Below are 25546 nucleotides of genomic sequence, written 5' to 3'. Positions count from 1 at the left end.
TCTCTATCTGACAGCTGCAGTCTACTATCTCCTGGAGCAATCATCATAAGTGTTTCAAAGAATGAATAAAATTACCAATTTCATTAAGCTAGAATGCACCTCAGGGACAGATATTCAGACTCTCAATTTTTTCCACTACTTTTCTGGCTTACTGATTGTGGGGGTTCATTTGCTCACGTGTGAACACGTGAGCATATGTCGCAGCGATGTCTGTCTGTCTGTCTGTCTGTCCGTCTGTCTGTCTGTGTGTCTGTCTGTCTGTGGGTCCATTTTCTCAAAACGGCTGAACGTATTTCAGTCAAATTTGGTAGACATCTTCAGAATTCAAATGGCTAGAACTGAAAAGGTTTGGTGGGCGTGGCTTGGATATTAATGAAGTTATGAAAGTTTTAATTTTTCTGTTACGCCGCGTATGACAAGTGAAAACAACGCTGTGCATTCCCTGTGTGCGTTCCTAACACACAGCGTACACTGCGTACGTACGCAGGGCTAGCGAGAGAGTTGCCGACATCGACGGTTATTTACGAAAAAAGAATAAAGACTGGCATTTTTGGAAGCGATCGAGTAGCTGAGGTAGGCAGGGATACGACTTGGGCCCAAGAACGCTGAATTTCGGCAGTAATTTGGCTTTTTACGTCAAGTCCAAAAATGGATTTGAAGTCACCAACTCTACGTACGGGTCTTTGCAGGGCTGTGGTGAGCGGGGCTATTAGCTGTAGCGGAACACACAGCATCGTACGCAGGGCTAATACGTTCTCTACCTAGCCTAATGGCATGGAAGTGCTGATGAATAATAACTTTGGGTCAAAGGTATTGAAGTGTCCAATCAGGTTCGTGCACAGAGTCCAAGGCCATGACCTACTTCATGTACTTCTGCACTGTTTTGATTTTGCTTCGCCAAGAAACGTATTCGTCATTGTCCATAGAAGTATGTTTGCTCTCCTTTGAGGTTGTTTGTGAAACAAATTCCGGGATAGGCCTTGGAATGCATACGATCGGCATCGCGGCAGTGCATGTAGCTAGCCCTACGAGTATGGCGAGAGTGTCCGGCTTTGGCTACGCCGCCTCCCACCTCCGGTAGGCGGCGTAGCCCCCGGCGTAGCCAAAGCCGGACACTGTCGCCATACTCGTAGGGCTATGCATGTAGCGTACCATGCTTGTGTAACTGCCGAGCTCAACGTGCATTCACGGTTGATACTCGTGTACAATCATGATGTGTTCAATTCTGATGAAGATTCATAAGTCTTACTTTTGCAGTCTTTTTTCCGTACGACAATACGTGTTACTGTTAGACGAGGTGGCCATTTTATGATAAGTTTCAATACTGCACAGCTACATAGCGTCACTATCGTGTGATCGAGGTACAGCGTTGTTGAACGGGATACAGAAACTCTGCAGAGGGAGAAACGATCGTTGACATGAACAGTCAATCACAGTCCCTCTATCCACGGACTGTGAGTCAATGTACTTCAGCACGTATCCGCAGATAGCGGATCGAGAAAATAAACGTGTCCCAGTAAATAACGGAATATTTATGTACATTAACTCGATATTAATCAAATTTCCAGCTCATCGCAAAAAAATGTATTGCAAAGATTAATTTGTCACTGACAAATACTGCACTGTATGGAAAAAACAGTCTGTAGACAAGTGGTATTACCCGAGACAAACACTTGTGTTGTCAATTTTGATTTCATTTCATAAACTTCATACTTCATCGAGTATCGTGTATTTCAGCCTTTGTGAAGCCATTTTATTGATATTTTCAATTTTTGTCTTGGCTTTGTTGTGGAACATGTTGAATCGTCTCCGTGGACATGTAGGCAAAAGTGTGACGGGGTCGAAGTGACTTGGGTACCTGGGGCCGACCAAAACCAGTGTGAATTACTGGGGTCAAAGCGGACAGCGGCCGGGATGACGTGTTCCCAAGCGAGCTACCTTCAGAAGTCTGTTTCATCGCAAAAAACGTCAACTTTTAAAACCCGTCATTTATTTACTGATGTTATTCTCAGCATCACAAACATATACGCCTCTGCTATGTATCACAGCAAATAGTTATATTTGAGCGCCCCGTAAATGGGATCCTCGTTTTTTTGCGAACCCGGAAGTGTGTCTTGCTCAATGCATTTCCTACCCATAGCGAGGGAAACTGCCCGCGTTCCCATGCTCCCATGCACCCTTTTTCAATGCCAGTGCAACGCCATCTGTGCAAAATTTGTGGTGGTATGCTCCCGTGTTATGGAAAACCTCTCTTATTCTAACAATGACGTAGTTGACTTTGGACTTCGATTTCGTAAATGTGATGTCCATGCAGTGAGTTTGGGTTGGCGCGCTTATAATGCAATCTTCGCCCGCCTGCGGTCCGATATCCCGCATTTATTAGCGATATTTATCTGTTTTGACTTGACCAAAGTTGGCAAAACTTGCTATGTACATTAAAGATACTATGATACAAGATTATTGAAAGTCATTTGACATTTTTTTCGGCCAATTCCCAATATGCATATTTAATGAACCTTCCAAATTAGGGATATATACTGGCATTTACTTGATAAAATTTGGCGAAACATGCTGTGTACATTGATCATTATACCAGGTTATAACAGTATTGAAAGTCATTTTGCATTTTCATGTCAGCTAATTCATAATTTGCATAAATAGCTAACAAGCTTTCACGGTTTGGCATATAGAGCTTGAAGGACTTGACCAAAGGTAATTACACATGCTATATTGTGATACAATGACAGTACTCAAAGAAATTAATTATTTTTATTTCAGCTAATTACATATTTGAATACTTAATGACCTTTAGAATTGATCTGTGGTGAAATTCATTGTGTTGATCATAACACTTTAAATGTAGCAAAGCATGTAGCAAAGGTTCAAACTTGCACATAAATGCAATATATAATGAAACACGTGAGCATTTTCAGTTCATATCTGGTTTTTTGCTCACGTGTGAACACGTGAGCATATGTCGCAGCGATGTCTGTCTGTCTGTCTGTCTGTCTGTCTGTGTGTCTGTCTGTCTGTGGGTCCATTTTCTCAAAAACGGCTGAACGTATTTCAGTCAAATTTGGTAGACATCTTCAGAATTCAAATGGCTAGAACTGAAAAGGTTTTGGTGGGCGTGGCTTGGATATTAATGAAGTTATGAAAGTTTTAATTTTTCTGTTACGCCGCGTATGACAAGTGAAAACAATCGACTGTTTGAGGGCGCTGTGAAAAGTGCTTGTCCAGGTTGGCTACAGCTGGATAGCTCTGGTTTCAACCACGGTCCCTCCGTGTTTCAACCTCGTATTGAACATTAAAAATATGATATTTTATTACTCATTCAACTCACTATTCAAGATAAAATATCGTTTAGCAAATTAGCTTTATCCTTGGTAATTGATTGTTTCCCTCGCTGCTCGATCGCCAGAAATGAGTACATACATTCTTAGCCCTGCGTACGATGCTGTGTGTTCCGCTACAGCTAATAGCCCCGCTCACCACAGTGAGCGGGCTATTAGCTGTAGCGGAACACACAGCATCGTACGCAGGGCTAATACGTTCTCTACCTAGCCTCATGGCATGGAAGTGCTGATGAATAATAACTTTGGGTCAAAGGTATTGAAGTGTCCAATCAGGTTCGTGCACAGAGTCCAAGGCCATGACCTACTTCATGTACTTCTGCACTGTTTTGATTTGCTTCGCCAAGAAACGTATTCGTCATTGTCCATAGAAGTATGTTTGCTCTCCTTTGAGGTTGTTTGTGAAACAAATTCCGGGATAGGCCTTGGAATGCATACGATCGGCATCGCGGCAGTGCATGTAGCTAGCCCTACGAGTATGGCGAGAGTGTCCGGCTTTGGCTACGCCGCCTCCCACCTCCGGTAGGCGGCGTAGCCCCCGGCGTAGCCAAAGCCGGACACTGTCGCCATACTCGTAGGGCTATGCATGTAGCGTACCATGCTTGTGTAACTGCCGAGCTCAACGTGCATTCACGGTTGATACTCGTGTACAATCATGATGTGTTCAATTCTGATGAAGATTCATAAGTCTTACTTTTGCAGTCTTTTTTCCGTACGATAATCCCGACAATACGTGTTACTGTTAGACGAGGTGGCCATTTTATGATAAGTTTCAATACTGCACAGCTACATAGCGTCACTATCGTGTGATCGAGGTACTAGCGTTGTTGAACGGGATACAGAAACTCTGCAGAGGGAGAAACGATCGTTCACATGAACAGTCAATGTACTTCAGCACGTAGTCCGCAGATAGCGGATCGAGAAAATAAACGTGTCCCAGTAAATAACGGAATATTTATGTACATTAACTCGATATTAATCAAATTTCCAGCTCATCGCAAAAAATGTATTGCAAAGATTAATTTGTCACTGACAAATACTGCACTGTATGGAATACAGTCTGTAGAATAGTTCAACTTCAAGTGGTATTACCCGAGACAAACACTTGTGTTGTCAATTTTGATTTCATTTCATAAACTTCATACTTCATCGAGTATCGTGTATTTCAGCCTTTGTGAAGCCATTTTATTGATATTTTCAATTTTTGTCTTGGCTTTGTTGTGGAACATGTTGAATCGTCTCCGTGGACATGTAGGCAAAGTGTGATGGGGTCGAAGTGACTTGGGTACCTGGGCCGACAAAACCAGTGTGAATTACTGGGGTCAAAGCGGACAGCGGCCGGGATGACGTGTTCCCCAAGCGAGCTACCTTCAGAAGTCTGTTTCATCGCAAAAACGTCAACTTTTAAAACCCGTCATTTATTTACTGATGTTATTCTCAGCATCACAAACATATACGCCTCTGCTACGTATCACAGCAAATAGTTATATTTGAGCGCCCCGTAAATGGGATCCTCGTTTTTTTGCGAACCCGGAAGTGTGTCTTGCTCAATGCATTTCCTACCCATAGCGAGGGAAACTGCCCGCGTTCCCATGCTCCCATGCACCCTTTTTCAATGCCAGTGCAACGCCATCTGTGCAAAATTTGTGGTGGTATGCTCCCGTGTTATGGAAAACCTCTCTTATTCTAACAATGACGTAGTTGACTTTGGACTTCGATTTCGTAAATGTGATGTCCATGCAGTGAGTTTGGGTTGGCGCGCTTATAATGCAATCTTCGCCCGCCTGCGGTCCGATATCCCGCATTTATTAGCAATATTTATCTGTTTTGACTTGACCAAAGTTGGCAAAACTTGCTATGTACATTAAAGATACTATGATACAAGATTATTGAAAGTCATTTGACATTTTTTTCAGCCAATTCCCAATATGCATATTTAATGAACCTTCCAAATTAGGGATATATACTGGCATTTACTTGATAAAATTTGGCGAACATGCTGTGTACATTGATCATTATACCAGGTTATAACAGTATTGAAAGTCATTTTGCATTTTCATGTCAGCTAATTCATAATTTGCATAAATAGCTAACAAGCTTTCACGGTTTGGCATATAGAGCTTGAAGGACTTGACCAAAGGTAATTACACATGCTATATTGTGATACAATGACAGTACTCAAAGAAATTAATTATTTTTATTTCAGCTAATTACATATTTGAATACTTAATGACCTTTAGAATTGATCTGTGGTGAAATTCATTGTGTTGATCATAACACTTTAAATGTAGCAAAGCATGTAGCAAAGGTTCAAACTTGCACATAAATGCAATATATAATGAAACACGTGAGCATTTTCAGTTCATATCTGGTAAATATGTTGTGTGAGAACAATTTTACCAGCCTACTTTTTTAAATCGAAAATTGCATATTTCTCATGGAGTTAATACAGGGATGGCGGCCACTTTGAATTTCAAATATCGATAAATGTTAGGTATTTTGTTTCCCTGGTTTCAAACTATGCATGATGACCCTTGGTTTTAATTCTTGACTTTGAGAGAATGGATGAAAGTTTGCTTGAGGAACATTTGAGAAAAAAGTTTAAATCTTGTTCTTTTTAGGCAAATATTCCCCTATAGGGAGATTAAAAGCTTTAACCTTTGATATTATTTTTATATGTTGTTCCTCATGATTAGCAACACCAGCACTGAGTCTAAATTTAAGCTTTTGTTTTTCAGTTAATAAACTGCTCGAAATCTACCAGGCTTTTGTTGAGTGTGTCAATCCATCTTTATTAAGTAGTATGTGTCTCGAAAATGAAAGAACGACACATGAGCTCCAACTTTTCGTGAGTAAACTGTATACCATTCCCTTTAGAAAGCAAGAATGAAAATCATTGGTCACCGTGCAACATCTGTAACTAGCCAAACAAATTACCAAATATTTCTTGACTCCCGAAATTCAAAATGGCCACCATCCGTATGTTAACTTTTTTGGAAATTGTAAATTCCGATTTTCACGAAAAGTAAGCTGGTGAAAAGTGTATATACTCCATGAGTTTCAAAAGCCTCCATGAGCGGTAGATGAAAACAGTGTTATGAAGATTGAGAGTTCAAATATCTGTCCCAGGGATGCATTCGAATTCTAGGTTAAATTGAATCCGTTACATGAGTCAGAACTGTGTTGATTCTGATTTCCAGAAACCGATGGATTTTACACCACGGTGTTGTTTTTGTGCGTGGGGCGGCAACCCCTGTACACTCATAATCAGTATTGCTGGTAGTGGCACCTACTTGCAGTTTAGAGAGTTTATGTTTATGTTTCTCATGCTTGATAACAATTTTTTATCAGGAAATAATGGAAAATTATTCAGTTGGTAATGATAGTCAGTATACTTGGTTAAACATCAAATTGTATTTTAGAAAAATGTACTGTTTATTTTTTTAATTTTTGTTTTTCATTTTTCTACTATTTTTATATCATTTCATAACTACACTTAATGCTACAGTACATTTCTAAAACAATGATTAGCCCCCCTTCCTCCTCAACATTTGAGTACCCTCTTGGAGCTTTCAATTTTTGAGTGACACTAGGCCATAAAGATTCCCTCTCTTGCCGCCAAAGGCCATCTCTTTCGATTTCGCAATCATCAATACCGCCAACGCGGCGACAGTCAGCATGAGCGTTCTCGGTCACGTGCACAACCTACAATTTGTAAACAAACCCGCGCAGCATTGCAAGTCAATCGGGCAATATTTAGCGTTTGTATGTCACTAGAGCAGCACAAAGTAGGCTTATTTGTTCACTGAACAACATTTCTCGATGAATGTAGGGGAATAACATATAACTTCGAAGACAAAAAGGTTAAAAGTTAGCTTTACGAACAAACAATTCACGATCAGTGCCGACAATATTTGGAAGCCGTGAAAGGTCAAACATCAATCAAACTCAATCCGTAATGACGGATTTATGACCTCATTATAATTTGAATTGGTCACACCATGGTGCCATAATTTGCACGTGAGGAAAAATCTGACCACACGACAGAACATGCACAGGGGGCCTTACAGTTACATCAGGATTTCTTTCAAATCTAATTATGCAAACTATAATTTTTATTCGATACTGTTTCCTGGATTTTTTGAAAAAAATGTCCCTTCAAGATTCACAGAAGTGATGTTCATTAAAATCATACATCGCCAGCGCAGACTATTATCTACAGCTGTTAAAAAAGCTGACTTCACAATATAGTGATCAGATATAATAAATGATTCAGCCTTGTCACAAAGGCAAGGTAGTAAGTCGGCAGTACATTTCGGAAGAATAATAAAGCACCAGCAAAAGCAACTACTCAGTATCGCTATGATTAAACGTGCTAAACCGAGCTACTGAAAAGTCAACTGTAAGGAAAGTTCAACGTCCCAGGTTTCTTATCCTTCGGTTTTATTTACTTTCGATTGCCTACAACATTTAGGCAAATAAAAACGATGTTAGCTTTGACTTTATTATAGGCATGCCCATAAAATTTGCCGATGGACAAACATAAAAGCTGAGTGACGATATTTGCCGGCGGACATTTTATGACGAAGTCGTAAACATCTGGGCGAAAAAACAAGACATCACTCTGATGCAAGTTCGGATGGCCTGCGAAAATAAAAAATACCAGGCAAAGACATTGTCTTTTGACAGTTTGTTCTATAATTTTGGTCAAGTTCACAGAAGGAGAAACGATTAAAACTGACTGCTTAAATTTCTCAGACAGAATTAATTTTTTTGTAATTGGGACTGGCAATATTGTATCGAAGAGTATTAAAAGTAAAGATTTACGTTGTCATTATGTCGCGAAACAGGACCTCTATTATGCCAAAATATTGGCTTGAATTTGCAACCGTATAATCCCACCCATAGACACCGCTTTTATATGCATATCTTTCTCAATACCTCAGTGCTTAACACTGACCGTAAAAGGCCGCAGTCCCTGACCATACCTAAGAACCTACTAGTAAGACTTTACCTACCACTGACCAGTAGGTATGTTACGTAACAGACGTAAGTGGAAGGGGGCGCCGTTCTGAGGGAATATGGCTATAAACCTCTTCTACGATGGGAGATGGAAGTCTCCAGAATGAATGTTATTAATTTAATACAACTGTGTATCACAAAGTTATGAAAAAATTGTAGAGGCCTTGATGTAGTGAGGAATTTGATAAAAAATAATGCCTATCATGGTACGTGACGTTATGAAAACGATGTTAGCTGACTCGATTTGGAAAACAATCACTTTTTTCTTATTCAATGAAATGCACCAGATAAAGGTTTTCTATGAGCTCCTTTTGGCATCAAATGTCGGATGATGAATGGTCTGCAACTCAGGGTTTGTCCAAGGAAAATATGCATCCTGTTACCTATCCTACCCTATTTTGAATTCGTCTAACCGACTTGATTTTGTATTTCAAAATAGTGCGCCAATTTACCAACGCTTTCCACTTCCAATAATCGAGAAATGAATTTCTTACCGAATTTCTCATATCCTGAGACATGATACAGTAAATAAAGCAATATAACAGAATACAGCAACTTGTCTTGGTTTGTACGTATGGGGGCTAGTTCCTTCAGACTTGTACCACGACGAGTTAAACTTACTGTTTTTCTCGGCAAAATGAGTGAAATTTTAAGCTTAAGTTTATTGGGAATGTATCCATCATACGAAAACGTTTAGAATTTCTTGAACTAGAAATAACTACTTTAATAAAGAAATCATCATAGTGTTACTGAAGAAATGTGTATATTTATTGCTATAGCAACGCCATGGCAACAATTTACGTCGGTTGCTTACAAAATGGAATGCACTAAACATTTTGTAATTTAATATGACGATATAAAATCGGGGCATAGCACGCACATATGTGGTTTAATGCCATCCCGTCACAGATATTGTTGCCATGGAAATATTCAATAAAATGGTAACATTTCGAATCTGTAAACAATATAAGACTATCACAATTGGAAGTTCCTAGATGTCCCAGAGCAGAATCACATATCAAACATAGCTGATTTCATGTAAGTCCATATTGGTCGAGTGGGGGCGCTAATACTCGTCGATGTAACCGACAGTCAGGTATTGTTGCAGCTCGTCCTTGAGGCTGCCTGGCTGGTACGGGTTACGAGGGTCGTTGATGCGTATGTACGGCTTGCCGCTTTTGTCAATGATGAAACGCTCCAAAAACGTCCATCGGATGTCGTTGTTGTCAAACGGATTCCAGAAGAGGCGATGACTGTTGCCAAGCTTGTCTACAGGAGACGGACACGTTTCCTAGCAACAAAATAGTGCTTCGTTGTCATTTTTGATACGAAGAAATTCATTAAGAACATTATCCTGTCCTCAAATTAGCTCTATTTCAGAGAACTATTTCAGAGAAAGAATATGCACTTTTCTCCCTTTTTTCCAGAGGTGAAAGAAAGGCGAAATAATGACATGTGTGCGTGCTAACACATGAACGCGCGGACACTCACGCACTCCTTCACCAATGTCATACATGACATGGCAGTATGTTGTTCCTATAATCCGTTTCCCTAAAAAATTTCGATTTACACGAAGTCAGTATTTCTATTGAATTATAAACACATTTAAATTTGAAACAAACTTCAAGATTTTGAGCAAGGAAAGGGCCATGCTTTACAAACATGAAAAAGAGGGGGGTTACATTTTAGAATAGGGGTCGCACTTTACATCATGTACCAACTCCTATTCTTCAGGCATACGCCGTGTCTAACAAGAGGAAAGTTCTCTTATCATGACATAAAAAGTCCTAGAGTCGTCTTTGTCATCTTAATATTGTTGGGATTCGGTTCGAGTCGTTGTCTGTCCAGATTGTCTTCACTGTCTTAAGCTCTCCTTAAGTGTAACATGTCAGGTGCCGCCAACTGGTAAATTTCATCAATTTCGCAAAATCATCACAAAACATGTTTTGAAGGCTAATATACAAATTTTACTTATTTTTGACCTTGACACAAAAGAAAGTAAAGCTGTTGGTAACTGCCCTCCCACTGGAATACACTGAAAATATGCCCTCCCACTGAATTTTGATGCCCACTGCCCTTTAGTATCTATGGTCTGCCCGCTCCCCACTCCCCACAACAATTCAAGCTCCCCTCTGCCCTCTCTCCACTACTGAAATCCCCCATCGCCCACTAGATGCCCACTAGACAACCCAGATCAGCACAAAACCGTGCGAGCAGCTAGCCTCTGAGGTAGGCGCTTAATCTCCCTCAAGTTCTATCAACCACGGCTTTCTCCTCCCTCTACGCATTTTCCGGTACCCACTGTCAAAAATTTTCTCCCCGCCCACTGAAAAAAACGAAATTTCTTCCCCGCCCACAGTAAATATCGATTTTTTTCTCCCCGCCCGCTGATTAGTTTTAAAAATTGCCCGCCCGCTGAAAAACTGCGCACGAACACCTTTTTGCACGAACATCTTAGTTGGCGGCACCTGACATGTACAGCTGCACGAGATCAGGTGCAGAGGTCAAGCGACCAGCGCAACTTCTATAGTTTGAACCAGATTCTGCTACAACTTCAGCGGCATATCGAAGTTTCAAGACCACTAAATGGCATTAACGGAACATAAAGGACATCATACAAACAAAGTCACATGCTGATATCAAACGACCAACATTTATCCACATATAGGTCTTCCTTTAAAGTAGCTTATCCAAACACAAGAGCATCCAAGCTTATCTCACCACAAAATAAATCAAGATTTATCTGATGGCAAAAAATTGATTTCATACTTTTAGAAATTTCCAAATTTCTTGGGCCTGAGCTCCGTTGACGTCCCCTCTCTGCATAAGAGTAAAGTTAGGCACGAAGTTGTTACCCGGTCTGACGTATCTCAGACAGTTCAAGATCTCTGAATTGAAACCCGGTTCTTCATGACCTGAACAAGGAAACAAGAGAATGTGGATCTTTTGAGCAATTACTTCGTTGAGTGACTACTATACATCGTCTTTAATCCATTGGTACGCATGTTTGCCAGTTTCCTTTCACGCTAAGAAGTCCCTTTCTTTTAACTTACCATTGAAGTATCAGTACAATAAATCAATACAAGAAAATTAAAAAAAACCCCAAAACGAACGTCATTTAACCCATACACGGCTGGCAACAAGAACGTAGTCGTTCTATCATTACGTGGTAAAAGACCTATGTTCATTGTTCAGGAAATATTCAAAATATGACGATATTTGACTCACCAAATTGATTCGTTGGGTAACCTATTATGGTGAAGTTACGATCTTCAAATTCATCTACCAGTGCATTCAGTTCAACATACTGATGAGTCAACCCTGAGAGAGAGAGAGAGAGAGAGAGAGAGAGAGAGAGAGAGAGAGAGAGAGAGAGAGAGAGAGAGAGGGAAACACAGAGGGAGACAAAGGGAGAGACAGAGAGGGTCACAATGTTTTTTGCGACGAGGAGTGACAGCATTAGACTTACATACGGCTAGTAGAAGGTGTAACGCAGGTAAGAAATGCACACTGATATCGGTCGAGGCAACGACACGTTCCCAGAGAAGCTTACACATGAACAAGCACGAAAACTTCATAAAAATCTCATATAAACCAAAGCAGATAAACAGACATGTGATCAATCTACCCGACAAAATACTTTGGAAATACAAGATTTTAGGATAGGCTATCCCGTGTATTTTTTTTACTCTTGTGACAGAAACTGTTAAAAGAGAAAAGTAGAGAAAAGAAGAGGTATTTGAGGAGAAAAAGAAAACGCAAAATTTAAACAGGAGGAGATTTACCAAGGTAGAGAAATAAGAAATCACAGACAAAAAGGTGATGATAAAGTCAATGAAAAATATTACGCTTCATCATCAAAGTTTGGTTTATGGTCATCGGCAAAATATGGATGAAAGGATAGAAATGTTATTCAATGCGAATCAAATACAAAGACAGATTGCCTACAAAATACGGCCGGATTTTTTTATGCAGTAATGTACATATTTATCAAGCACAATTTCGTCATTATTTTTATCACGGCACCGAAGAGTCCGACTGAAGCACTGTTGATCATGAATGCAATATTTAATTCTTACCTCAGAAACTTGAGGTTGGGACAATAAGTAGAGTCTTCCCTTCGTAACGGCGGAGTGAAACCGTTTCGCCAGAATGGAGAAGTGTTCCATTAAAGCCATAAATGGACCTGTCCGTAGACTCACAATATCGTTTCGTCGCCTCGGTCGGACTCAAGCCCGTGGCGACCACAGCTAGGAGCACAAGAGCCCCAGACCAGAACGCCATACTTCAGTGGAGTGATTGCTTTGTGTAAAAAGGTCACAAAATTTATGAAGATCGAGCTGATAGAGAAAACAATAAGATTACAAAGTTCAGTCCAACTTTAATCTATACCTTTCAGGTCAATCATATTCAATAAACAACTTTTCCAGAGAATCAAGCACACAGCAGAAACCCTGTTATTTAATGAACTTCTGCTGAATCAACTTCCATATTTACTTATATCGGTTTTCCTTTGTCTAACGTGGCATAGTCGATGCTCAAGGTCTTTAATACCTTATTCTATATGCAGCCAATCCTATATGCAGCCAATCCTTGCGAGCAGGGTTGTCGTACAGTGTGTACAGTGTGCATCGTCGTGTAGCTGCTCCTTCTATTTTCGTTTTTTCAACGTTATTTTTCTTTGCTGCTGGATTGCACTATATTTATTTATTCCGGTTTGGTGTTGTTGGTACAAGTACGTCGTTGTGTTATTGTCTTGTGGACCGTTTGGTGGATTTTAAAACGATTTTAGGCTGTTTCTGACTGAGAACTGCAAACTTTTCAATGCCCGAGGGCCAACGTGGACACAGACGGTAGCAGAAGCACCTGTTCCTGCAGCCACGTCAAGTCACGCCACGCCACGCCACGTTCGAACAGAGTACACCGTAACTACACTGTAATTACTCCTTCTGGTCCTTAGGAACTCGAACGCTGTTAAAGTCCTTGAATTTCAAGCTGCTTCCCTGTGAAAATATCTTTTAAAGTACTGCTGGTACTGGTAGGTTAAACATTTCTCAAGTCACTTCGTAAAGAAATCGACCAACGTGGTGTGAGCATTCCTAGTACCGGTCTGGATTTTCACGTCGAAGTATAGTTCAGATATTATGACAAGTATTGTGTGCGACGCCTGCCTTACCGACATAACTATTCGATCAAGAATTTATCAGTGCTTATACTGTGTGGACTTCTTTCTCTGCGAGCCTTGTTTTTATAAAACTTCAACATCGAAAGACGACTCAGAATATGGTTATGGCGGCCAGGTAGTGACGACTACAAAGAGCGGACATTGCGGCTTCAATCATCAGTTTCGTATTATTGAAGTACTGATCTTCTCTTCGTCATCAAAGAAACCTCTCAAATTTTGACTTCTTTGGAACTTGCTCTTCTAATTTGTAAAAATGACATACTGTTCCGGTATCTTTTCTTTCATTCCAACACTGTTTGTTGTTTTGAGCATTATCTTTTTTCGAATTTCATTCTGTTCATGGTTTTCCAATCAGCAATGTCAGATTCAAAGTATTTCAGTCAATAGTCAACGTAGAAACTTCTCTGAATTTATCATTGAAGATTCTCATAAGTATTTGTCATTGAATTGCTTAGATTTTCTGATACCGCCGACAGCGGCAAGCAAGGTACGCACAATTAATTCAAACAACCTTCAAAAGAATTCTACAGGTGGTGTTTTGTGCATAATTATTTTGATATTGGCAGGTGATATTGAATTGAATCCAGGGCCTAATTTTAATTGCAAATTTCCTTGCGGTGATTGCCAAAACCTGTCAAATCAAACCAGTATGGATTGTTATGCTCTTCCTGTGAGAAATGGTTCCACACAAATGTGAAGGAGTTTCTTCGATTGAATACACGAGACTTTATGAAAATCCATTAGAGCACTGGTATTGTTCACTATGCTCTCTCCCACCTTTCACTGATTCATTTATTGATGAGTGTCTTCAGGGTAACGTCGAAATGACACACAATATTTCTGAAGTCCGCGATTCAAGTGCGAATAACAAGCCTGACAAAAATATGTCAAATACCCCTCTTATAGACAAAGGCTCATACGATTGTTTCAAGAGAAAGGGCTCCATATTATCCACATCAATGCTCGTAGCTTACTACCAAAGATTGAAGAAATTAAGATTTTAGCCAGGGAATCTAAGGCAGCAATAATTGGCGTGAGTGAAACATGGTTAGATAACTCCATAACGGATAGTGAGATTGATGTACCTGGGTATGAAATACAGAGGAATGACCGTAATAGAGAAGGTGGGGGAGTTTGCATGTACATTCGTTCCAATTTTGCTTTCCGACAGCGCTCGGATTTACAAAATGATACCTTAGAGGCCATATGGATTGATTTGCTCCTGCCAAAGTCAAAGCCAATTTTAATTGGTACTTTATATAGACCTCCAAAATTTTCCAACTTTTTTTCGAATTTGGAAGATTTACTCACGACACATTGCATTTCCGACCAAGAATCAATATTTATTGGTGACTTTAATTGTAATGTAACGTTCGATGACAACTGTCTAACTAGACATTTTTATAATTTTTGTAATATTTTTGCTTTACAACAATTGATATGTGAACCTACTAGAGTCACTAAACATAGTTCTACTATCATTGACCTTATCTTGACCTCAGATCATGACAAAATTTGCCAGTCTGGCGTTTTACCAATCGGTATCAGCGATCACTATGTTACATACTGTACCAGGAAGGTTAGCTAAAATTCAATTTGAGTCTCACAAAACGGTCAGGATAAGATCAATGAAAGGTTATTCCACATGTTTATTCACTGAAATGCTTAAAAGGTCGATTGGTATCAGGTTATTAACTGTGACCAGGCCGAAGAAGCGTGGATTACATTTAAATCCTTGTTTCTATCTGTTGTAGACAAAATTGCCCTATCAAAGAGATTCGTTTGAAACAAAGGTCGGAACCGTGGATTAACTCTGATATTTTAGACGGAATTAAAGAGAGAGATCGCTTATTTAGGAAATTAAAAAAACACGGGGAGGACAGCCTATTTAGGCAGTTTCGCCTTCAGAGAAATAGGGTTTCCAGACTTATCAAACGAGCAAAATCCGATTCTTCAAGACAAAATTAGTCAATTGTGGAAATAACAGCAAAGAGATTTGGAAAATCTTGAAAAGCTTGGGAGCTCCCCTTATAAAAGTTGGTTCTACTTTCACAAATATTGGCTTGGTTATAGGCAATGAGGTTGTTTTGATAAAACAAAAGTTGCACAAAGATTTAATCACTTCTTCAGCACAATAGCATCTTCACTTGTTGACAAACTACCTCCTATGTCAGGTAAGTTTGGCATAGACCATGTCAAACATTTTTACTCTAGCAAAGGAGTTGTAGAAAACGATTTCAAACTGTCCCTTGTTAGTGATTATGTTGTCTACAAGCATCTTTCCTCTCTTGACAGCACTAAATCGACAGGTTTAGAAAATATTCCAGCCAAATTTATTAAAGACGGCGCTGAGCAAATTGCTGCTCCTCTAACTCATGTTATTAATTTATCAATCATCAACAAGTTGTTCCGAATGATTTAAAAAATGCCAAAGTTGTCCCAGTTTACAAAAGAATGACAAAACTTTTGAAGGTAATTATCGGCCAGTTTCGATTACAAGCATTGTTTCTAAAGTTCTGGAGAGAATAATTTATGACCAGCTAGAAGAGTACCTTTTGAAAACAACTTACTGTATGAATTTCAATCAGGATTTCGACCAGGTACTCTACTGATACATGCTTGATTTACATCACTGATCACATTAACACCAGATTGACCAGGGTAAACGAACAGGGATGGTGCTTATCGACCTTCAGAAGGCATTTGATACCGTGGATCATACGATCTTATTAGATAAGCTTAAAGCGTTAGGCCTTAGTCAAAAAGCTGTTCGTTGGTTCAGTTCTTATCTGACTGGCAGACAGCAAGTGGTCACCGTAAATAATCATATGTCATCATTTAATCAGATTAATTGTGGGGTGCCTCAAGGATCGATACTGGGTCCGATTCTATTTTCAATATATGTTAATGACATGTGTTCTGCTGTAAATTGTAAACTTCTTTTGTATGCTGATGACTCAGCACTGATGGTCTCTGACAAGGATATTGGTAAAATACAAAACGAACTATGCTTAGAATTGCAAAGTTTGAATGAATGGTTAGTGGATAACAAATTGACTTTACATCTTGGTAAAACTGAGTCAATTCTTTTTGGCTCGAATCATTTCTTAAAAGAACAGTCTAAGCTGGAAATAGTCTGTAACGATACCAATGTCATCGCCAAGGACATCGTTAATTATTTGGGTGCCGATCTGGATCAAACACTATCAGGAGAGAGTATGGCCACACAAATAATTCAGAAGGCAAACATTCGTCTTAAGTTTTTGTTTCGCAAACGTCACTTTTGGATAGGAAAACACGTATACTTCTTGCCAACAGTCTCATTAATTGTCATTTTGATTATGCCTGTGCCTACTGGTATCAAGGTTTGAAGGTTGGCAGTAAACATAGACTACAACAACACAAAATAAAATAATAAGGTTTGTTCTAGATATGCACCCCAGGGAACATATTGGGCCAGCTCACTTTGAAAAACTTGGGTGGCTTTGTGTAGAGCAAAGAGTGTCGTATCTGAAACTGAATCTCATGCATAAATAATAAGGGGTAAAGCTCCATCCTACCTAGCGTCAAATTTTATTACCAGACAAAATGTACACAATTATAATACACGTTCTGGCAATAACTCAGTTTTTATCCCAGGAGGAGCTAAATTATTTCAAACAAGTTTTCAGTACTCAGCTTCGCAGTTATGGAATTGCCTTCCACGTAGTATAAGGAATATTGATTCCAATTACAATTTTAAAAAAAAGTTAAAACGTCATTTGCAAGATTCTTATGTCGAACGTGTCAGGAGAGATTTCATTTAATCTTTGGTGTGATTTGCAGAGGGTTTTAGTCCGTTTAACTTATTTTTGGAAGTGCTTGTTTTACTCTCTGTTGTCGGATTTCTCACTTTGTACTTTTTCCATTTTTTTGTTAGTCTTTTGTTAATATGGACCACAGTGGAAATAAGTCTTTCGACTTTTCTGTGTAATCCATGCACAATTTTGTTCATTTTGTGGTGTTTTATGTATCATTTTGTGCAAATAAATAAATAAATAAATAAATAAAATAAATCCACGTACCCAGAATACTTCTGAGACGCTGTCAGCGTTGCGTTTTGGATGGACACATTAATTTGTACAGAGTGCTCCTACGACACCAAATTGGCACAAATATCAGAGATGGTTATTAATTCTGATAGCCCATTCAAACTCAGTAAACTGGAGGTCTTTGAGGTAGTATGAGCCTTGAAATCGAATGACCTAAACTTTTGCTCAAACTTAATTTCGTTAGGAAACTTCAAATCAACCACTCTTGAAATTAGGAATAGAAATGGGGGTTACTCGACCAAAAATCTCACGAAAATTCATACCTTATACTTCATCTACTTAAAAAAATGCTCATTTTGTGTAATTTTCGGCCGGGTTTGAGAGAACATCACCAAAACATAAGGGTCAGCAACATTCCAGTCACCCCGCTTGGGTAGGCGACACCAACGTCAATAAAATAGAGGGAGGATACCGCGACATTGGTACTATGGGTATTATCGGGTAGTATTGTATAACTTACAAGAGGCAGTTTTATCGGATAATATCGATAATATCGTCTAACATCTAAGTTAGAGTCTAATATTAGACGAGTGGGGAAGAGGCTGATGCCCGACATGCTGTTTTATCGGATAATATCCGATAAAATCGATAATATCGTCTAACATCTAAGTTAGAGTCTAATATTAAAAGGATGAGGAAGTGGCAGATGCCCGACATGCAGTTTTATCGGATAATATAGATAAGTTTTTTCATTAATGTAAGTATTAAAGTAACTTTATTTAGCATAAAACAAGGTCTTCTATGTTTTTGTTCAATTTGTTTATGTGGATGTGAGAGAAACAGTGTGAGCCTGATCTTAGTACAAGTTGACTACATTCACTTCTATATGTCTGCAACTTTAACGATTACAATAACCCTCAAAGTAGAGTGTCGGGAATTGTCCTTTTACCCACCCTTCTAATATTAGACTCTAACTTAAAAGTTAGACGATATTATCGATTTTATCCGATATTATCCGATAAAACAGCATATCGGGCATTTGCCACTTCCCCACCTGTCTAATATTAGACTCTAATTTAGATGTTAGACGATACTATCGATTTTATTCGATAATATATGATAAAACAGCATGTCGGGCATCAGCCATACCTCACTCGTCTAATATTAGACACTAACACCTAATATTAGATGAGTGGGAAGTGGCAGATGCCCGACATGCCGTTTTATCGGATAATATCCGATAAAATCGATAATATCGTCTAACATCTAAATTAGAGTCAAATATTAGGCGAGTGGGGATATTGCCGGTTGCCCGACATCCAGTTTCATTGGATAATATCGGATGAAATCGATAATATCGTCTAATTTCTAAGTTAGAGTCTAATATTAGAAGCGGATGGGTGGAAAATTCTAAAAAACGCTGTTTTATTGGATAATATCGATAATATTATCCATGCATGTTAGACCACTTTGGTCTCATGTTCCTGGAACTCTCTAACTTAGACATTATAGACGATATTATCCGATAATAAAGAAAAAGCCGATGTCGCGCCTTCATGAGTAGAGGTGCCCCAGAGGTGACTGGAATGTTGCTAACGCTTATGTTTATGCGATGTGTCGTCGAATTTGGCCGAAAATCACACAAGACGAACGTTTATGAGGCAAATTAAGTATCAGGTATGAATTTTGACACCTCCCTCCTGTGGGTGGAGGGACGGTGATTTTGAGAATGATAGGGAACGATCGATGGTTACATGAACTTGCTAATTTTCACAGTAAAATTGAACGACAAAGAAGATGACATGGCGGCATAGTCCCTATACCAAACAGCACTTTGGTTTCCTGACTTTCGTCTTCTCAGGCATATATACACACGTTTGTCTTCACACATGTCTGTGGGGCGCATATAGGCACAGAGCGGAATTTTAGAAAACAGGTGCCCGTGGATTTACCTGCTGAAAATCGTCCTTGATCGTCCTTGACACGAATTTTGGGGCCGTATGCTATCAGCAGCGTTTGGTAATTCTTATCAGTGCTTTTACATTATTACACCTTAAGCTTACTGTTCTATATACTGGACATAGCACAGTGGCACGCTTTTGTGACTAGCTTCAAAAATAATCTATTGGCATATATAATACCGTTGATAAGCGGATTGAAATCATGAACACATAATGTATGCCCACGACACTGACGTTCAGATTTCACGGTCAGTATGCAATATGTAGAAAGACAATATTCTTCAGAGGAAAAAAAGTGAAAGTAAAAGCAAGAGACCCCCAAAACACGCATTCAACTAAACAATTAGGTCGGTGGCAACACTGCCGTATAGCTGCACTTCGAGCCAAAGTCTCAATGTTTATGGAAAGAGGCCGTTTCATTAGGGTCCTTACTGAAAAATAAATCGAGACAAACACGCTAACTAAATGAATGAATAAAATGCGCCCACTAAGTATTACGCTTTGTGCACGCATTTCCAAGCATCTTTTAAATTATTGGTTTCTATGTGATCTGCATATTTATTTATCTATCCAAAGCAGTTGACAGACGGTTAATTTGTCCCATGGAGTTAACACGTGGATGGCGGCCATTTTGGATTCTAAGGATCAACAAATATCGGGTTTTTTTTCCTCTTGAACCAAATTTTGCAGTGATCCTTGATTTTTATTCTTAATTTCGAAAGGGAATGATGCAAAATTTCCTTACGGAATTAATTTTGAGCAAAAGTTTAAGTCTTTCAATTTCTAGGCGCATACTGCCCTCAAGTGAAGTTTTTCTAAATTATTTCTTATATCACACGACTACACTTTCTTTATATTGAAGAAAAACGAGTCATAAAAAGGTCTACTCTGTTATCAAGACGGTATTTTATTATTGTTTTTCCTTCATAGTAACAATTTACATCGTATGGTTACAAAATGGAATGCACTAAAACATTTTGTAATTATGACAATGCGACATCAGAGCAAGCACACCGTTGCATGGTTTATTGCCTGCCCTTCATAAATATTGAAACTATGAAAACATACAATAACCTACAATCTCAATGTTATAATCAAACAGGATTGCATCTAAAAATACATGTTTCTGTTACACTAGGCATCTATTATCAGGATCCAGTACTGAGTCATCGTTGAGATTTTTAACTGGAGGGCGCTGTTTACAAATCGATGTAGCCGTCCCTGAAGTACTGCTCCAGGTCGTCTCTCAGACCGCCGGGTTCGTACGGATCTTTCTCGTCGTAGATGCGAATGTATGGTTTACCGTTGGCATCGACGATAAACCTGTCGGCGAAGGTCCAGCGGACATCCCTTGAATGGATTGGGCTCCAGTAAAGCCGATCCGTGATGCCGATGTCAGGCCTTGCGGTGTCGCAGGTGTCCTGATATTAAACAATGAGGCATATTTAGTGATGGAAGAAGACGTGTTACACCGAATTTAACATGTCAAGACACAACCAATCAACGAGGAGAAGCAGTGAACAGGAAACGTAATATCACGTTGTTCAACACCCCTTTCAGTAAAACGTGGAAACTAATATTGGCAAGAAATTTCTCCTGCTTGTTGATTAACTCTTTCCACAGGAGTCTAAACTTCACAAGATCTTCAATAGAAATACAGTTAACGAAACAAAATTAAAGTGATTTACAGCAGCATGCAGGATATGACTAGTATAATTAAATCGCATTATTGAAGAGGGTAATGACCGGAAGCTAATGCCAAGATCGACCAGCTGTTTGTTATTGCTATTGTTATTAAGAGTATGAGAATAGTACTGAACTATGGAAGTTTATTTGGTCACTTAAGAACAAGGACCAGGTCTTTGACATATTATGGTCGATTATTGACAAAAAGCATCGAGTTACTTTAACATATGCAATCGATGTAATCTTTATATATCACAAAAGCGACTCATATCAATGCTGACTTATCTACGCTGTTAAGCAAACGCCACACAGTAACCATATAAATGAGAGTGTAGAACTAAGGATATTTTAAGTTCTGACTGTCTGTCTGAAGATTGCAGGATACAATATTAATAATGCTAATATTATTACTTTGTACTTTAAGTAATGCCTGTTATTATTTACCACTTGCAATAATTTTCAAGCGGCACTTTTTATCTGCTCCTCAAATAAACGGTAAGAGGTTTGACAACTCTAATATAGACATTATAATTTACTCAGCTTAAAAAATTCTTTCTTCTTTTGGTGAGAATGAATAGTAATTGATTTTTAGTTTTTTGTTTGTTGGTTTGTTTGCTTTTGTCTGTATCTTCTGTGGTAGACATTTTGCATCTAATAAAGACCTACTTTTGGGACGAAACGTTGTGGCAACATTAACACCCCGATAAACAAAAAATACAATTAGATGAGTAGACGTGTAAATAAAATCATCCGCGAAAAGAGAGAGAGAGAGAGAGAGAGAGAGAGAGAGAGAGAGAGAGAGCATTTTAAGGCATACCTTGAGGAACATCCAAACATCCTGGGTATCGATTCCATTCACGTCTCCTTTCTCAAAGAGCGTAAAATTGGGTTCATAACCACCGCCTGGTCTTACATGTTGGATACCATTTAGGATCTCATCATTCGTTCCAGGTTCTTGCATCCCTTTTCATAATAGCAGAGAAAAACACGTAAAATATCTTCCAGATCTTGTCTTCTCATTATACAACATGTTAACGGAATGGTGATACATATATAATTATTATGGTATCGATCGATATTCCTCTCATTCCTTCGTTTTATTAGCCGTCAATTTGTGGAATATTATGTACAAGATTTTGAAGAAAACTCCCGATGCTGCTATTTACCGTTCAAACACGGATAAGCTTGGCATTTTCGAGTAACCGTTACTTCATTTGTCAGTTCATATATGTATATACCTCATTGACAAATTGCAACGTGTTCAAAATGAATCTGCTAGACTTGTCTATGAAGCCAAAAAATCACATAACATACAACCACTTTTAAAAATCACTGCACTGGTTGCCCATAGCCAGTCGTACACAGTACAAACTTTCTACAGTTTTTTTCGACTTGGTTTCAGGGACTGGACCACAATATCTCTCTGACCTTTTGCAAATGTATACTCCCTCAAGACACCTACGTTCTTCATCTGACACACGTCTTTTTAGAATGCCGCGTGTTGCCACAAAATCCTTTGGTGAAAGGTCATTTTCCCACTCAGGACCGAAAACTTGGAACAGTCTGCCCGTCAACCTACGCCATATGGATTCAAATATTTCATTCCGCCATGCCCTCAAGACATATTTTTTCAGAAAGTAGTGTATTTTGTCCTGCGCCTAGAGCTCCTTTTGAGATTAGGCGCATTATAAATATTCTTTATTATTATTATTATTATATAACAGTTTTCATCTTGTCTGTGTACAATAAAATCCTGTGTCAAAGTTTCTTTTTGGGATTCTAATGTGACATTTCATTGGGAATTATGCGAGGTGAGAGTTCTACTGTTTTTGTAAAAGTTTTCACCAAAAAGCATACGCCAATAGGTTATCGAATTTCAGTATCCGAATTGCTCTACAGGAATTGTAAAAATCCGAGGTCTTTTGAAGGACCTGAAGATGACATTGCCAATAAAAACATGGAGGCGAAAGAAGTGAAATGAAAGTGAGAAAGTACTTACAGAACTGGTTACAGGTGTATGCAAGAATTGTAAAGTTGTTTTGAGCGAAATCCTGAACTAGTGCATTCAGTTCCAAATACTGATGGGTGTAGGCTTTAAGAATGACAGAAAAACAGACAATTTTTAGTGAAAAGAGAACAACTACGACGTTCGCAACGACATGAAATCCGCCATTTACCATGACTTTATACTCATTTGAATCTCAATGCAGTGAAGCTGGACGGTGTCATTCAAATAAGTCGAAGAAAATGCAAGCAGATATAATGAACAGACAGATAGACAGACAGACAACCAGGATCAGAGACAAAAACACGTAAAGAAACTTAAGTGATTAGCATTATTGAAAAAATTGAAAGTTTGTTCGAAATGAAGTGTTTCACGAGGAAAACGGTCACATACTAAATCGAACAAATTAAAATATACTTCAATAAATTTACATAGAATCAGTTACAATTTTGAAATTTAAACTTCGTCGGGTGTCCTTTGGTATCGTCACTATCATTAATCCAACACAAGCGAGGGTCATTCCTTTTTAACGACAAGTTTCGTAATTACACAACTTTGAGAGAACGGAAAAAATCGTCATACCTCAGTAGGTGGAACTAGCGATGATCAACAAGGTTTGCCCTTGGAATTGACTCAGTGAAATTGGAACTCTGGTTTGTAACGGAACGCCACCGTAATCGTGGAGTGACTTCGACGTGGAGTCGCAGTACATCTTTTGTGAAACGAACGACTGCACGACCGCAGGGCCCAAGCCCAGGGCCATACATGAAAGGAGCACAAAGGCTCCAAATCTGAACGCCATGATCTGGCTTAAAGAACTTTGTGTCTGAATAAGCGCAGTTGGAGACCCCTTTTAAGGGACAGTTGGGTTGGTGCACTGGCGGATTGATCCATTTTAGATTGGGGATCCGTCCTCTGAGGGAAGTTGTAAGGGTCTGGTCAATCGTTTGATCTGTGGAAAGATGAAAACATCTTCAATTTTTGTTGAGATACTAAAGAGAATATTGTCAATATGTAATATTGCTTTGAAAAACCATGGTGACATTGTAACTTTTGAAACGAAAGATCTTGGATGATGTAAACGATCTTTAGATGATGCAAATAGACACTATTGGATGGTAGAAAAAATTATTGGCGCTCCTTGATAATGATGATGATAGGGGGAGGAAGAAGAGGAGGATGAAGAAATGAAAAAAAGAGGGAAAAGAAGGGGATTTTCTCTGGTAAACGAAAGCTCGGACTCAAATTTTAAAATTATTCTCCGACTGGAACACAAGGCAGAGAAACCGCCATCACTTGTACTCAGATCCCACCACTTCCATCATCACCATCATCATCATCAGCGGTATAACCAAATATTCAGGAATTTAGATATTACATTAGAGTCGCATGCCTTCAGGGCAAACCTTTTTCTATGTGTTGCACGAAAGCTGAAAGGATACAAGTGGGTTTTCCCACTGAAATTCATGCAATGTAAAATGAATGCACGCCACCTGAGAAATGACTCGTCCCTTAAAATTGAAACAAATTTGAAACCTTATTATGATGCAATAATGTAGCGTCCATGCATATTTTATAATTGCTGAGATGACGAATAGTTTGCCAACCCTGACTATCGGTCTACAGGTGGTTTGATTCTCGAAGGAACACAATGAGTTTTGTCCTTATCAGTTATTTCTATAAACAGTTCCAGTGAAGCAATGACAGAAGTGTCTGAGTAGAAGTTTGCTGATTAGCATCAGCCTCATCACAGGAGTACCAACAGCAACACTAAAAGGCGCATTTCATTAATTATCTAAATTTTGCCAGGTTAAAAAAATTTCCACCGCTGTCTTTTCAAATATTTATGTACAGTCAATTTTATCCGTTTTCGAAGGAATGCTCAACAGGTATTGCCCTCTTATAAGGTAATTACACGTAAGAGTAATAAAAATTGAAAAATAAAAACATCGCACTCATACATTTTAATAGCATGGCATAAATCGTTATATTGATAAGATTTATTGAGCAACAAATTATTATATTTTCGTGCACAATCCAGCTGGCTCAAGGAACACTCCTACCGACAATGCATTTTTCTGCAAGGTCACAACCTGTTTAGGCAGACTTAGGTGTGTCAGAAATCGTTTGAACTGAAAAGCATGCCTTTTCTTTGATAGTTTTGACAATGTTGTGAGGATATTTGCGCGTTTTAACGTCCCCTTGGTAATGTGACAAGATAACTTTCTATAAGTTTTCCTTGACTTGAGCATCTGACATATAACGGAAGTGGATGGATAAAGCTTTTAGAATGATGGGTTTTA

The 25546-nt window shown here is 38.9% G+C and overlaps 2 protein-coding genes and 1 long non-coding RNA gene across 3 annotated transcripts in view; all 3 read right to left on the bottom strand.

Moving 5' to 3' along the window:
* LOC139141127 (probable serine carboxypeptidase CPVL) overlaps positions 1-25546 on the bottom strand; it is a 601148-nt gene that overhangs the window by 478728 nt on the left and 96874 nt on the right. The gene's annotated exons all lie outside the window — the stretch shown is intronic.
* Positions 9122-12672, bottom strand: LOC139141094 (uncharacterized). The gene is made up of 4 exons (XR_011554134.1): positions 12455-12672; positions 11604-11696; positions 11145-11290; positions 9122-9666 (listed from the first exon to the last, which is right to left on the bottom strand). It is a non-coding gene; the product is annotated as an uncharacterized lncRNA (long non-coding RNA).
* Positions 20440-24071, bottom strand: LOC139141092 (glutathione peroxidase 6-like). Its single transcript, XM_070710668.1, has 4 exons — positions 23826-24071; positions 23238-23330; positions 22056-22201; positions 20440-20973 (listed from the first exon to the last, which is right to left on the bottom strand). Exons 3-4 carry the CDS (start codon positions 22197-22199, stop codon positions 20752-20754), a joined length of 366 nt encoding a protein of 121 aa, XP_070566769.1. The 5' UTR covers positions 22200-22201; positions 23238-23330; positions 23826-24071; the 3' UTR covers positions 20440-20751.

The sequence above is a fragment of the Ptychodera flava genome, chromosome 9, assembly GCF_041260155.1.
Source record: "Ptychodera flava strain L36383 chromosome 9, AS_Pfla_20210202, whole genome shotgun sequence".
In the NCBI taxonomy this organism is placed as follows: Eukaryota; Metazoa; Hemichordata; class Enteropneusta; family Ptychoderidae; genus Ptychodera; species Ptychodera flava.
Note: the sequence above shows the minus strand (reverse complement) of the source record. Positions and strands in the feature narration are given on the sequence as shown.